Source organism: Sceloporus occidentalis, unplaced genomic scaffold (genome assembly GCF_023333645.1).
Source record: "Sceloporus occidentalis isolate IW3139 unplaced genomic scaffold, rSceOcc1.0.p SCAF_193, whole genome shotgun sequence".
Lineage (NCBI taxonomy): Eukaryota > Metazoa > Chordata > Lepidosauria > Squamata > Phrynosomatidae > Sceloporus > Sceloporus occidentalis.
The window spans coordinates 646,072-662,304 of NW_028317173.1; the positions used below are offsets into that span (position 1 = coordinate 646,072).

Below are 16,233 nucleotides of genomic sequence, written 5' to 3' on the forward strand. Positions count from 1 at the left end.
AAACTATTTAGTAAGGTGTTATTATATATATATTTTTTTTATTATTATTATTTGTTTTTGTATTATTCTTTTTATTGTATTGTGTGTTTAATATACTAAAGTAGAACTACAGTTAATTATCTCGGAATTTAAATATATCAAAGGGCAACATCAAAGTGCATTGGAACTTTGCGAACTATTTTAGAAGTTTGAACATTATACTTCAATTAAATATTTTGGAGCTTTTAAGTGGAATGTTATTCCCACCTATGGAATATTAGCTCATTTCACTGCTATACATAGAACCCCCTCATTGTTTTAGATTACCACAAAAGTTTAGTTAATAACTTCCACTGATTTTCCTTCTAGATGACTGGATAATGGCATCAGGCCCGCCAGGAACATCCTGTGTTTGTCTGGTTTAGAATAGTAGAGAGATCTATTTGTAAAGGATCTGATATCACAGAGAAGTTAATAGCAGCAGACTGGCTTCAGGAAGAGTCTGAGGTCTTTTTAATACCCATAGAGCAAACCCAACACTACAGTGCCACTTTTAAAGGCAGCGGGCAATTACTGTCAGGGCAAACGAGGGAAAACAAGCTAAAAAATACAGATCTATCAAATAAAAGAGAGAATTTTCTTTACTTCACAGAGATGTAGGTATGAAAGATAGTGTGATAACCAGTAAGAGGAGTGGAAAGTATAAAAATAATAGTGAATTGGTACTTTCCTTTTGTATATATGGAAAAACACAGCTGCAACCCTTAAAACACTCTCCAGGTGTTGAACACAAGCCAAGGTACACTAGGGGGCGCTCATGTATTACATGGAATACATGAGCGCCCCCTAGTGTACCTTGGCTTCACAGAGATGTACCATGGAGATGGCGTTGGCAACATCTGAAATTACAACTTTTTCTTTGGTAGATGGGGGAAGTATTTTAAACGCGCACTTGCTCTTTAGACTAATTTCATGTACATGACTCGCAAGATTGCGCACAAAAATTGCTTCCCCCAGCATGTTAAAAGAAGAGGTGTGATTTAACTTTAAACTTTTATTTAATATAATGTGAATACTGCAAAGGTTGTATAAAATAATTGTTTTTTTTTTACTCCATGACATAATAATTTTGACAGAATTCTCGGTTTTGTTTTAAATCTCACTTTTTGTGCTTAGAAAAGCTTTGAAATTGATGCCAAAGCTATGTAAGAATGTATTAACGCAATGGGCTGTTGCATCCAAGAAAATAAGTTTTCAATCAATGTTATTCTCATGAGAAATAATATCTGAGCCATGTTTTTGTAGACCATAAAATATAAAATATTATATTTACTACCCCCTACTGGTCTATTGGGGATATAGCAGGAATTGCAGTATAACTGTACTTTGAACTTCCAAAGCTTGTAGGTAACTTATTTATTTTCTTTATTCCTCCTTTTTTTTTTATCTTACCCCTCCCATTGCATAATGACCTAGAAACGGTCACTTGGGGTTAAATCAATAAATGTATTTCAATAAAAAATGTGTTTTGGGGTCGTAGGCCTGTAAGCTTTTTTCAATGCAAATTCATTGACTTAAACCCTTTTAATAGTTAATTACTATATTTAAAAAGGGAGTTTTATGAACAGCTGCCAGCCTGCTACAATTTATATTTGGTAATTATAACAGCTTTTTAATAATAATATCTGTTAAAACAATGTCTTGGCTGCAGCTCTCCCTGGAGTCTGGTTTAATGTATTGTAAACGTGCAAAAGGTCAGCCCTAACTGTACAATAGAGCATCTAGTATTTGATGTATGGTTTCCTCTTATTTTCCGCTTGTTCAATATGTTCTGACTCCCTTCTTGGCGCCCATTCAAATTCTGTCTTTTTTTTCTCCCAGTCTCTCCCCAACGCAATATAATCTGTGAAAATCTACTTCAGTTTACAGCTAGCTATAACAGCAGAGGCTGCTTTATCACAAGTGCTCCCAGATACTAACCTTGTTATTAATGTCCTTATTGAAGTGGTTTGATAAATGATTAGGAGCCATCGTTTATGGAGGCACAGAAGCAACTGATACATTTTATTTGTAGCTCAATAGAATTTCTAGAATGTAAGCTCCTTTGGTCAGGGCCCTCCTTATCTTTGGTCTTTTAAGTCCACATTCTTATATGGTGCACTACTTGTTATGGTTTGCTTGTCCATTGTAAGACCCTGCAAAATAAAATGGCGCCATATAAATCAGTAAACAATAGTTGGGACTACTTTGGACCAGGCGACCTATAACCATGATCTCAGTCCAGTTTATTGGTACATTTGGTTCCACAGATAGAATGTTCTCATTCTAATGGGCATCAATTAACAATGAAGCGTGTGTGTTCTTTGGACTAGATACCGTGTTCATCCAGCAGCTTCTCCTAATGAGGTCTTAGCATTACTACGTATGTGCGTATATATTATTTTATATATTTTATTGATTTTTCTAGATGTCAGCCATTGAAACCATGACAGAGAAGTTGGAAAGCTTTGCTAACTTGAAGGCAGACACAGGAAGTTCTTTACAACCTCTCCCACACCATCCCTTTAACTTTCGCTCCCCACCACCGTCTCTATCAGATTCCATCTTAAGAAAAGGAAAGGAACGTTACACCTGCAGGTAAATCTCAATGGCAAGCCATACTCCTTAGCATTATAAATATTAAAATGGAAAAAGTCACCTTGTTATAAGTGGTCTTCAACAAATGTTCAGTTGCAAATGCCTGAGTTGGAACTAAAGTGTATTTTGGTTTATTTTGTGACTTTTGTGCATTATTGTAAGACAAAAGACATGTAAGACATGCTCGCTAACAAGTAAACCAGAACGCCTCAAACTTTTTTGCATGCGTGTGGTTAAAGAACTGACCTTTACCTTAACTAACGTTCGTGTTTTTTTATTAAAAATCTATATTTTAACAACATTTACCCGGCCGTATGGTACGGGCTATGAAATTGGGTACAATTGGGTACAATGTATAACGTAGACATTCCATTTATTTACCGTAGAGCACAACTTACTTTATCAGTGTGACAGAATTAATGTTACAGCGGCAATCCCTCCTATGGTTAAAATTACATGTGACATCTGAATGACTGATGGGTTTTGCCTGAAGTATAGTTAAAAAACAAAATTAGAGAAATACATTAAAAATATGACATGGGATTGCAATATAACAACTGTTGAAAGAATTGTAAATTTGAATACGGAGATTGAATAAGAATTTAAAGGTACTGGCTGTATATGAAGTTGTCTAAGGACATATTACTTAAGAACAGGAGCTTATTAAGTGGACGAGAATTCCCGAGAGCGCTGGTGTAATTGTAGGAAGTGGAGACCTGGCACCAGGGGCCCTAAACATTTCTTCATGACTGTCCTGGCTTGGTGAGCTGGTTGGTGAGCCAAACCAAGTCGTACTTGACAGGGTAGAAGGACCTGGTTAGGACCCCAAACAGTTCAAGGACGTACTGCCAATTTCTCTTCCATCTGGCTCGAGGTTGAACCTGGTTGTTAGCGATCACTCTTCTCCTGCTCTACACCATATTAGAGATATTAGGGATCTGGCTGGTGATGCCATAGTCTGGAGCTCCGGGACATACAAGGTCTGTTGGGAGGCAAGAGAAGAGAAATCGGTGGCCACCTATATTCATTCTTTGCCACTAGAACACTGTGGTTGTACTCAAGCACTGCTCTTTAGTAAATGGATAGGTAACAGACAGTTCCATAATGTTTGAGGCACCCCCTAGCTACTTATATTTCAACAGCACTCTATGTTGGAAAGATGTCTTAATAGCAGTCTTTGTAGCCGTGTTTGGGGATTTTTTTTTCTTTTATTTGTTATATGCTGTAACTTTGCTTAATGTGTTTTCAGATACCGACTTTGTTTTAAACATTCTGCACGCAGAACTTGCCACCATGTAATAAATGCCCTCACACAAAACCTCAAGTAGCTGTTTATCTTACTTAACTATATGGTATTTTATTACTAGGTACTGTGGCAAAATATTTCCACGATCAGCAAATCTGACCCGACATCTCAGGACCCACACTGGAGAACAACCATACAGGTATGTTTCTAGAGCACATTAATCTTAGGTTACTCTATTTGTTATTGTAGCTTATTGTGCTTTTTTATATATTACACACCCAAGTTCCAAGAGTTATTATGAAAAGCTTTTGGATAATAATAGCTTTGGGAGTTTTAAAACTTTTGCCTTAAAAAGTATATCGCAAACCAACTTTTTCTTTTGCTCTGCAGCGCCCCCTAGAGACTAGATGTTAACATGCAAGTTATCTACTACTGCAATGATTGAACACTACGCACAGCATCTATCAAATAAACCTGATTGTAGAATATATTAAATTTATTTCCATCGAGATGGGCTTTGATCTACAGTACATTTAGTGAATTATTGTTTCCAATTCTAGTTTTGGAATGTTCAGATCTTTAGATATATTTTCATATTATATGCACATATCTGCCGTACCAAAGCTTTCATAGTAAGCCATTTAGCGGCCACTGGCCTTATGTACCAGGGCCCTGCCTGGAAGCCTCTTATATATATTTTTTTTAAAACATGTGGACCCCCTGGCGTTTATCAGACTATCTATTAAATATATGCCCAAAAAAGGAGAGCGAGCGACCTAAGAAAGTGATTTATTTTCTTAAGATGTGTGTTTTGTGTAACGCTGCAGTATAAGATTGACTTCTGGAGAATGTAGCATTGTAATAGCGCCCTAGGGAACTGATGGTATGTTTATAGAACAATTTAATTATCATTGATTTCTTTTTCTCTCTGACAACTGTGACTGTCAGCCTAATTGTTTTGAAAGTTTGTTTTGTGAACGTCTGCTGTATCTGGTGAGACTCAGGTCAGTGATTATACATTTAAGAAAAAATTGCGCTTGTTCTGTTTTTTTTTTTTAATGCATTACATTTTGCCAGCTCGGAACACTTGGCGAGATATACACACAAAATAAACATATCGGTAGTTTGGAACTTGGGCCCAATGCAGTCTTTTCATGCGTTCAGTGAAGTGGATCTTGACCAGTTGAACAAGTTTGGACTTTTAAGGGTCCTGCAAAATGATGAATATTATTAAAAATAATATATAATTATACATAAACTAACGCTAAATGCTATATTTATAAGTGCAAGATAAATTATAGATAATCATAACTTTATGAGACATGCCCACCAATGTACACAAGGACTTGTTTAGATGGATGGTCTCAACGCAAGGGACGTTCTAAAAATGTTGAAAAATGCAGTTTTGCAAAAAAAAAAAAGTTTTGTGGCGCCATCTAGCGGATAGTCAAAGTATCTTGCGCTACTTACAGACGCATCAGGTTTCTAAAAAAAAAATTTAAAAATGAAGAAAAAAATCACAAGATATTTTGAGACATTTTAGCTGGAAGAAAAAAAAATAAGGAAAAGCTTCATTTAACTCACCTCTCACTTCTACTTTTTGACTAGGCAAGGCAGGGAATTCTAAGCCTCGGTTATATGCATAGAAAAAAAGCCAAGGTTAGTTTGTCTACATGACTTTAATCTCTACGGCAAACTGAAGGGTGACAGAAAAATATATATGCTTCTCTATTAATGCAAACAAAATTTTAGACTGTAATAAGTGAGGTAAGTGGATTAAATAAACTGATGTTAATTAATCATTATTTGGATTTATGTGGTGTAAGTTACCACGTCTGAAGTGTGAGGTTTAAAGCCCCAGTTCCCTGTGCCTGCTTAAAGAAAACACAAGATTTTGGCTGCTTTACCTGTCAGAGTGTTTAGAATCAGAGCTTTCTTACTTTATGTTAAACTTTGGACATTTTTACATGTTTTTTTTTTATCCAAAAAAGATTTTTACAACCAACAGAACAAATAGACCAGCACCAAGAGGCTGGCTTTTGGGGAGAAAAAGGAAATGGAATTTGCGAGGGGCTTTTTAAAATTGTATTTATTATTTTTTTTTATTGTAGTGTCTGTGTAATTATCATATTGTTGTAATTTAAAATTCCCAAACACTGTATGGCCAGCCATGTAAGATGCAATACAACAGTAATGATTCTTTTGACACGCAAGAATTCTTCATACCAGGCCCAGACTGACCATCTGGGACCCCGGGATGGTTTTGTACTTGCTTTAAGGACCTTCGTGTTGTAACTTACACCTGTTTTCTCTTTTTTTTTTTTTTTTTTACTAGATGTAAATATTGTGACCGGTCATTTAGCATTTCCTCCAATCTTCAACGACATGTACGGAACATCCACAACAAAGAGAAACCATTTAAATGTCACCTTTGTAACAGATGTTTTGGGCAACAGACCAACCTGGACCGACACCTTAAAAAACACGAGCATGAAAATGTTCCAGGTAATGGAATGATTTTTGGGAATTCTGGTTTAGTAAAAATGTAAAATAATAAAAAAATGGTTAAGTGAAATCTGAGCTAAACAAGAAATTATAGTAACCCAATTTGTAGAAAATGTAGCATTAGAAACATACTTCCTACTGCTGTTTGAAGCCCAAACTATTTTTTTAATTGTTTAATGGTTCAAAACAATGGTACAATGTATATTTCTAATGCTTGCACTATTTAACCTTTTTAAGTGCAATACTTTTTTCTCTTTGAAGCCATGGTTTTCCAGGATCTGTCTCACGTTGGGATTGTGGGGAGTGGCTCAGGTGGAAATTAACTTTTATTGTAAAAAATGATAATAAACACAAAGCTGCGGCTCTCAAGTTGTTGGAGGACCGTAGAGTCAATGATTTTCCCCTTTCGCATGCTACTAAAGGATCATGGGAGTTGTAGTTAATCATTGGTTTGATAGTGAGTGGGGTGGGGGCTATCCTACAAGACACACGTTTGATGGTTGGGGAGTGAAAGAATTTATAATTCTCATTGAACAGTAAATAATTTTTATGTGCGGACTGCCATCACTGTGGGAGGTTGTTGAATGAGTCATTGGCTTGAACCTTTATTTTTTCTTGGTCCCACGACATCAGATACATTTTTCACTTGTTGCTGAAACAGAACGTGTACCCAAGATGAACCTACATTATACTTGTTGATTTCTTATTTGGCTGCTGTTGGCATAAATGTTTTGCCATTAGCCTTCATGAGATGAATTACTTGTAAATGTGTTCTACGGCATCTAGCAAAATGCCCTTTTCATATCTGGTATAACAATATGTTGTCTTCTACCAACTATTGTTAAGAGTTGGTCTCCAAAGAGTTTAGTCTCCAAAGAACAAAAAAAACCCCAAAACTCTAAATGTATTAGGGCACTCAACCCCTACTTGGCATCTGGTCTCTTGGAGGCTATGTCTGGAGGTTTCCATCCATCGACCAGAACGATATCGATAATAGAGCCACACACCAACCTCTTCAATGAACAAAGGCAGGATTAGATATATCAAGCTGAAAGATCCCAGCTTGTCCGTAAATCTTTAAGAACACTAATATTTCATAGAAGGGTAGAGAAGGCCCCAGAATGGCCATCCGTAAAGGTATTTTAATCTTTAATAGATCATTTAGCTGCTATAAAGACAGGCCCTTGTATTATGGGCTAAAACCATTTAGATTTAATTAATTAGATTTTAAGTAACACTTTGTTCACAATATATAATTACTTGTTTCTCACACTTTACTTAACAATGGCTTACAAATGTGTTTGTTTTTCTAATATTCTTCATTTTCCAAAAGAGTGACTTGAGTGATATTTGACTCTTTTTTTTTTTCACTTTCATATTTCCTGTCTAGTGAGTCAGCACTCCGGGGTCATTACGAACCACCGTGGGACCAGCGTCTCCTCCCCCAATTCCGAATCTGAAAACCATGCACTTTTAGACGAGAAAGAAGATTCTTATTTCTCGGAAATCCGAAACTTTATTGCAAATAGCGAGCTGAATCAAACTTCAAGTCTAGGAGAAAAAAGGTAACAAAAAAAGAAAACAATGTATATAGATGTTATGTAATTTCCCCCCTGGTGATCCAAACAGTGGATTGTTAAATCCAGTCCTAATAATGACACATTGTAACAAAATGTTGTTATGTTTTTATATTCCATTTTTGGGTAGGTGGGTGATTCAGACAAACAACTTCCTATGACTAAATATGCAGGGTTTTTTTTTTTAGGAGGTTCAGAAAATACCATAAAATTGAAAATAGTAGCCAGGCTACCAAACCTAAGAATTAGAATTCTGTAAATGATTTGCTGGGTTGACAAAATGCTTTGTAGTCGAAAGTCATTATTTTCAATGCAATATGACCTTGAAAGGTCCCATGTAATCCTAACAAAATGAGTGCCCTCAAAGAAGAATTCCAGATATATATATATTTTTAAGAAGAATAAGCCTTTTTATTACTGATATCGAACGAGCATACATTTAATGGTACATAACACAATATACGTTATAATTGTTATTGTTTTTAATTGGCTTTAAATGCAACCTGACATCTTTATTAAAAGCTAAAATTTTGATAAGATGACACAATCTTTTCTCGGCTTGAGACTGAATTTTGACTTCCAGGTGTAGAACATAAATAATCTTATTAAGACAAAATAATATTGAAAAAAATGTATTATTTTTAAAGATCAAAGACTGCTGTGTTTGCAAATCCGACCTCTTAATTGCTTCTATTAATGCAATTATAGGATGTAGAGTTCCAAATAGTTTGCAGATGGCGGTGGGGTTTGGCTGCCCGGGTTTCAGTCCCATTTACAGAAAGATTAACAAAAGGGCCCATGCCAAAAGTTATTTTATGAAAATGCTCTGAAGGCCCCTGTGGAGCACTCAGCGGGCTTCTGAACTGGCGCCCCTGGCCTTCTAACTGTAGGGTCATCCATGGGAGACATGCCACCCAGGGAGCAGGAAGCATCATGGCGGATACATTCATAAAGTGCCAACAAAGGGAATTCAGAAGCAAACTCAAAATCGTGCAAGAGTTAGGGCAAGCAGCTGGAATAAAAATGCAAAGGAAGGAAGCCAAAGTTCAGAAGTTAGAAGGCAGATACTGAGGGATAGGGGTCAGGGTATTGGCACAGGAGGGGAAGCAAGAAGCACCTGTGTGTAGATACTAAGGCAAGGAAGGAGATTGTATAGCAACATCAGACACATCTTAGGGGCAGCTGTGTCTCTGTAATAAGTCTCTTTGTGTTTCATCTACAAAGTTATCCTAAAACCACCTGATCCTTGTTAGACACTCTCTTGTGTCACCAGTTTCCCATGGGTACAATACCCAGGGTTCATGCTAGGCAAGGTACAATCGGAGATCTGTAAAGACACGGAGGTGTAAGCCTGCCGGAAATAATGGGACAAGTTATAAAATACTGTTCAAAAAGGGGAGAACTTGATCCCATGAAAATATTTTGTTTATAAAACGAATTGAGAGATATGGGTCACTGGAGAACACGCCGTAATATTAGTTGAAAACATATAGCTTGAAAAATCAGATGATGAATTCCAGATTAAAATACTATACATATACGTGAACGTGGAGGGACTCAAATCTGTTCTGTGCACATAAATTGAAAATTACCATCGGTTAGAAAATGGTGCTGTCGAGTCCCCGCAGAATACAACACAATTAATCAATGGCAGATGTGTTTTGGCAGCCGTTAATAGGGAAAAGTCTTGACTGCTGCTGTTCCTATACTTTTTGATCTGCTGCTGGCTTGTCTTAAATAGGTGAATTTATAGCTAAATTCAAATCTGATACTGTTACAGAAGTATAAAGACTTCAAATAACAACTGAAAAAAAACCTTTGTCCGTGTAGCACTTTAACAATAGAACTTAATCCAGTAAACCAAAACTTTTAAGATTAATGCCATTAATCTAAAACTATTATAGTTATAGGAACAATTTAATGTTTTAACCCAGGGATAGAAAGTGGATTTGGTAGCACCCCTTATTACATCAATAATAGGCATTTTTTTGTCAAATGTATAGTTATAAAAAATTCCGATAGTATGAAAAGGGACATTCTAGACTGTGGCTTTTTGGAAAACCTTAACTGAGCCAAAATTGATGACCTTTAGTTTTTCTTTTCTGTCCTTTTGTGGTTTTTTTTCTTTAACAACATCCCTTTAAATGTTTGTTTTACGCTATTGTGCTAAACTGCAAATATCGGGGGGGGGGGCTGTTTTACTATTTAAAGGGGGTTTCTAAAGAGGCTCAGTATGCAAAGTTAAGTAAAGAAAACCAGGTGATGCAGAGATCATAAATCACGAAAAAAAACCTAATGGAATCAGCCTTTGCATTCAGCATTAGTACAAACAGTCTTAACCCTGACATGGATGAATAAGAGAGCACAAGAAACCTGCTTGATAAACCACACGTTAAGCATTAATTCCATAGGAAGAGATTTACTGAGTGTGAAGGATAAAAATGTCTGTGTTTGGAATGGGGACTGGAGCTAGACCATCATTACTCTGAAATTAAGTGGCTGGTATATCAGAAGAAGGGCATTCCATTAATCATTTTAATAAGACAAGGGGCTCCTTTTTTTTTTTCTAAATTCAATCATGCCTTCCTGAGCTGTGTTTTTAGTTTCTTGATCACATTCTCCCTGCTGGGAATTCTAGGGGACGCTTGTTTTTGCAAACATTTCGGGTGTTGGCATTTTTCATCACAATTCTTTTTTCTTTTGCATTTGGGAAAAAAGATAATGCAGAATTCTTCGATTTGATTTTTTTTTTAAATATACAATATTATGGAGTTCCTTGAAATCAATTATATCATAGTGATTTTTTTTATAGACAGCCCCTCCTAGGGTGAAAGGTCTGATAGATGTCTCATATAATTTAAAGGTGCCTTAATGGTTCCATAATAGATGAACTATATATGCCGTTGTATGTTTACATACATGACCACTTGTGCTGATTCATGTTGTTTTTGATAATGATGTATTATGAGCATACATTTTCATTTTAACCAAGGGTTAAAGGTGCACAACTCCAGTCCTCGAGGGCTTCAAAGAGGCCATATTTTTGGAGATCACATCTTGAGCACCAGCATCTTTATTACATATTCATTGAATTACTTGTTTTCCCAGCAACGATACACAGGAGTTTTCTAGGTCTGTTTGTGCCCATTGAGGAGTGCAACCCTACTTTAACCCTTTAGGTGGTGAACCATTTAAGCAATGCACTGCACTTTTTGGTATTAACAAATTTAACAGCAGGAGGCCTCCTACAGTTTAAAAAAAAAAGTTTAAATGAAACATCTTGTCATCCAGCAGATACGGGGTTAATCCAGCCATCTGCAGGTTATTCCCAATGGAATCTCATTAGTGCTTTAAGAAAACAAACCATTTGTAGTGCCCTCCACATTCCCACACATATTGCAAATGTCGCCAGGACAGCTTCAAATAGAAGCTATCATAATGACGTTTGTTTTCTGTCTGTCTGGGGCGGGTGATAAATGGCATTCAGGGATGCTGACAGCATGAGACGTGTAATCGCCAACCAATTTTTGTAGCATGCATTGTTTATACTACAAAACAGATGGAATATTTAACCATCTGTTAGCCGGGAAGCTAACTGCGCTGAATCAGTAATTTCCATCTTTCTGCGTGCTACAAGAGGTAGAAGAAAATTTTATATTTCAGACACATAGAATACAGTATCAGATATTCAGAATAAAATATATCTGTGCATATTTTATGTAGAGGGGTCATCACTGGACTCCGGGTCCTGAGCCTAAATAACTAGATATATTTCTAGACAGTCTAGAACACTTTTCTTCTTACTGTAAATTACAAAAAGGCTTGTACAGTCTGTATATTAAACAGTAAGAAAGTATATCTAGAGATGGAGATTAGCTACATTTTGCTATCGTTTCTGTTCATGGATAGAGATGATCTTTAAAGGAATAAGTTAAAATTTACAGTTTTGTGACTGGATCAGCTCACAGAATTAAACCTAATTAAAGTACTTGGTTTTGCTAAAAAAAAACATTTTAGTTAAGTAGTTGGTGCCTAGAATACAATCAATTCACATTTAAATCATAAATCCAGCTACATACAGGGTTTATCTAAAACTACTCTCGATTTTCACAATATGCATTTTTTGTTTTCTTTTTTTCGCTTGTTCCTGTCTCATTAATCACATCTTTATAGAGTTTTTGTCAAAGGGAAGAGGGTGTGAAGGCATTAGGCTGCATACTTAAGAAATAGACTTCTTCTGGCATTTCCTGAAGGAAACTAGGGCTCGTTCTTACTTTCCTGCTGGAAGATAAAGATTGATAACGAGAATATATCGTAGGCTGGCATAATGAATTGTTAGACTCATATTGGGTTTTTGATCACAACACCCCAAGACAAGTACCCCACGCAAATCCTATCTGGGAAATACACGATGTAAATATGTTTATTATCTTTTTTATCAGTTTTTATTTTTTCTACGCTTGGCTATCATAAACTTATTTGTGAAGACAAATGTAATCAAAATGAAAGATGGAATTTATATAAGCAGAAGAGATTTTATAATTAACTGAAATTGAATTCATTGGAAACTTGAATTATTGGCAAAGAGATGCAGATGAAACCATTAAATAATCTATTAACTATTATTAATGGATCAAGCACTGGAATTTCTAAATTCATTTCATAACATTATGTTGACTAACTGTAAGTTAACGACATTATATAGATAGATAGATAGATAGATAGATAGATAGAATGAATAGATTTTTCAGCTCCATCAACGCCTTAGTTTTCATGTCACCATAAATCCACGTCGTGGTAACAGATGAACTTCGGTTTGCGCATTTTTAGTTTCACCAGACCTTTTATTTAACCTCTATATTCTATATTATAGGACAGAAATCCAAGATATTGATAGCAGTTCTAAATGTTGTGGACTAGTGAACCAGAAAACAGAAGATGTAGATGAGGAAGATGATGATGACTTAGAAGAAGACTATGAAGATGGAAGTCTTACTGGGAAGTCACAAGATGAAACAGCCTCACCAATCATGGAAACACAGGAACCATATGAAGAGGACGAGGAAGATGAGGAGCCCACATCCCTTACAATGAGCTTTGATCACACCAGAAGGTACATAATATAACCATCTCTTCTTATCATGTCTTCTCCATGCCTGATGTCCATGACTCATTTCTGTTCCACAGCCATTACATTGCTACTGACACAAGAGGAAGTACAAGAGGAAGCTTTAGGTTTATAAAATAGTAGTAACAGTTCTGAATATCTTGAGTTTAATCTAATCAGCCTGTTTTTTATTCCCACGTTGAAACTACAGAAGTAAGATGTTTCATATAAAGGAAATATATAGATTTTAGTTTTTTTGGTAAATTTGTCCATATATATATATATATATATATATATATATATATATATATATATATATATATATATAAAACACAATATTTTTCATAGTAAATCTTAATTGTTAGAGAAATGGAGACATGAAGAACATTTTAATTTACACATAAAAATAAACTGAGGGACACAATTGTATTTAATATATTTCCACATAGAGTGCTATATTAAGAGTAGGGCACCTAAGACTTAAATTCTTCAAAACAAATCTAGATACAAATGTGAACTTAAAATTTAGTTCTTAAATTTAGAACTTAAAACGGTGGACCATTTCTTCACAAAGTACATTCTCATGCACAGCTTCATTTTCATTTTAATCATTTAAGTGCCAGTGGGATGAAGATTTGAAATATTCTATTGGATATAGCAATACATCTCCCAGAATGCACAGCAAGCCAATGGCAATAGCAATAGCTGAGAGAGCGTTGAAGGGTTCCCCTTTGCTCTACCATAGAACAAAGTCAACTTTTAAGGGGAGAAAATTCAGGATCCCTGTTTGTGCCAATGGCTGTCGCACGACATTGGGAGATGTAGCCCTTGAGACATTCAATTGGCCAAAGTCTGAGAGCCATCCATCTTGCACTTAAACGGTAACATGTGTGTCAAATGCGTTGGTGTCTTTTTCTGTGCATGTGTCCTACCAACTGACTGGGAATCATTACATGTGCATGCTGGCCCCCCCAAGATAGACAAAACTTTTTGGCTAGCCTGCAAAAAGGCCAGAGAACCTAATGAAAGGTCAACCAACTCCCCCTCCCCTGATTATTGGTACAGGTGTATTGAGGAGGACGATGCCGGCTTATTAGATATGGAGCAGATTCCGAATTTTGGGAAGGGGCTGGACCTTCGAAAAACTGCTGAGGATGCATTTGAAGTAAAAGATGTGTTTAATTCAACCTTAGACTCTGAGGCATTAAAAGAATCTCTGTACAGGCAGGCTAAAAACCAGGTAGGTACAGAATACTAAAACATTTTATTTAGCTTGCTCTGAAATAAGAACTTGAGGTGTATCATAGGATTAGAAATTCGTTCCTTGGCATACTGTTAAAATATTAATACCAAACCCTCATTTAAAAATGAAACCAAATATTTGTCCACATTTCTCAAAAAAGAAAAATGGGAAAAAATGACTACAATATGCCACAAATCGACATGAATTTTTGCCATAAATGTTGAAAAAAAATACCAAAACATCTTTAATGCCTGAATGACATTTTATTGTTTGAAGTTAAAAAATGTAAAATACAAACTTTTGTTTATCAAATTAATGAACTTTGACTTGTTACCTGTTTAATTTAACATTTGTGTCCTATGAAGGTTTTACAATACGAGACAGATCTGCATTGACTGGTTTTCCTCAGCCAACCTTTGCTTACTCGTGACTCCCAACTAATACAATTTAGAGCTTTGGTGTTGAAATAAGACATTGGATACATGAGTTCATTTTGTGTTTTGTTTCAAAATAAGCCATCCACATGTCTCTGTTTCATGTCTGCTAATTTTTGCTCGATGTACTAACAGATGACCATGCTATATGTTGTTCAGTAATACAATAACATCTTTATTCCTAAAACGCACACGCGGCAATGTCCCATAAATCTAATTGTTGGTGACTGATGCCATAAACTGGACTGCATAACATTACTACAGTTCTAAATAGGAGTTGATAAATAGAGACTTTTGGAGTCAAAGTCAGTCATCTTCAATAGATTACTCATTCCTTACATGTGCAAGGAGCAAAATAATTTTAAAAGATATTAAAAACATTTTTTATGAATTTTAAGAGAATTTTTTAAACTGAATTCTAAATAATATTTTTGCATTAGAGCTCGTTATTGCGAAGAACAAAAGTTAATATAAGCAATAAGTGAAGGACCAAAACACAATTGTTGTATAATATGTGAAATATATTGGATTATTTTCATGCTCTGATCCCTTGAGATGAGAGAATTTATCTTAAATTGCCTTGAATTTTTTTAAATTTATTTATTTATAATATTATAACTTGTCGGAGAGTATCATGTTTGTTATAGTTAATTTTTTTTAACTGTTTTAAATATTTTTTGTAATATTTAATATGTACATTTTAATCTTTTTTTTTCAGCCAGGGGCTTTATATTTTTATGTGTTTTTCTAATTTTTTATATCTCCCTTACAGGCTTATGCAATGATGTTATCCCTTTCTGAAAATGCTTCTCTACACACTCCTTCCCACAACTCCCTGGACGCTTGGTTGAACATGGCTGGAGCTACTTCAGAATCAGGGACCTTTAACCCTATGAACCATTTGTAAAGGATGCACAGAAAAAAAAATATTTAAAATGTTACAGTCCCGACATCCTATGAGACAATAGCAAAAAAACAAAACGGAATAAAAAAACAGAACACGATTTTGATGGCATCAGGAGATCGACTTGATCTTGGAGACAATACTTGTTTATCTACTGCAAGTTTCCCGTTATCTATCTTATCCATTCACTGCTGATTCTTTCGAGAGAGAAAAAAAAACAAAAAACTTTACAGAGGTCCAAGTTTTAAGAAAAAGACACAGATTCTGGACATCGTAAGCTTCTATTAATTGCGTTAGTAGAAATAACTAAAAAGTAAAATATTTGATTTTCAATTTCAAAATGTGTTTAAAACCACTAGTATTCTGGAATTACTGACTTTTTTTCAAAATTCCAATTCCATTAATTAAGTTGTGGGTTAAAATGTTTGTGGTGCTGTACAAAAACCCTTTTTGGGGCTTGATTCCATTACCAGTGATTTATGTATCATTTGTTTTATATGATTTTCCTCCTTCCTAATAATAGAAATGAGATAGAATAGGTAAAGTCAGAAACTAATTTTAACAGCGGTTAGGTATGTATCACATAAGCATACATTGGGGC

General features: G+C 35.4%; 1 protein-coding gene across 2 annotated transcripts in view; it reads left to right on the top strand.

Moving 5' to 3' along the window:
• The window catches only part of LOC149278354 (histone-lysine N-methyltransferase PRDM16-like), a 173,192-nt gene extending 157,557 nt beyond the window's left edge, over window positions 1–15,635 (top strand). The window contains exons 10-16 of one of the 2 annotated variants that reach the window (XM_089502085.1): window positions 2,447–2,616; window positions 3,984–4,061; window positions 6,198–6,367; window positions 7,758–7,932; window positions 12,818–13,057; window positions 14,117–14,291; window positions 15,501–15,635. In XM_089502085.1, coding sequence (XP_089358211.1) covers window positions 2,447–2,616; window positions 3,984–4,061; window positions 6,198–6,367; window positions 7,758–7,932; window positions 12,818–13,057; window positions 14,117–14,291; window positions 15,501–15,635 — 1,143 coding nt within the window. The remainder of the gene's footprint in view (window positions 1–2,446; window positions 2,617–3,983; window positions 4,062–6,197; window positions 6,368–7,757; window positions 7,933–12,817; window positions 13,058–14,116; window positions 14,292–15,500) is intronic. The other variant, XM_089502086.1, reaches the window with a different exon arrangement.
• Window positions 15,636–16,233: the final 598 nt, after the last annotated feature.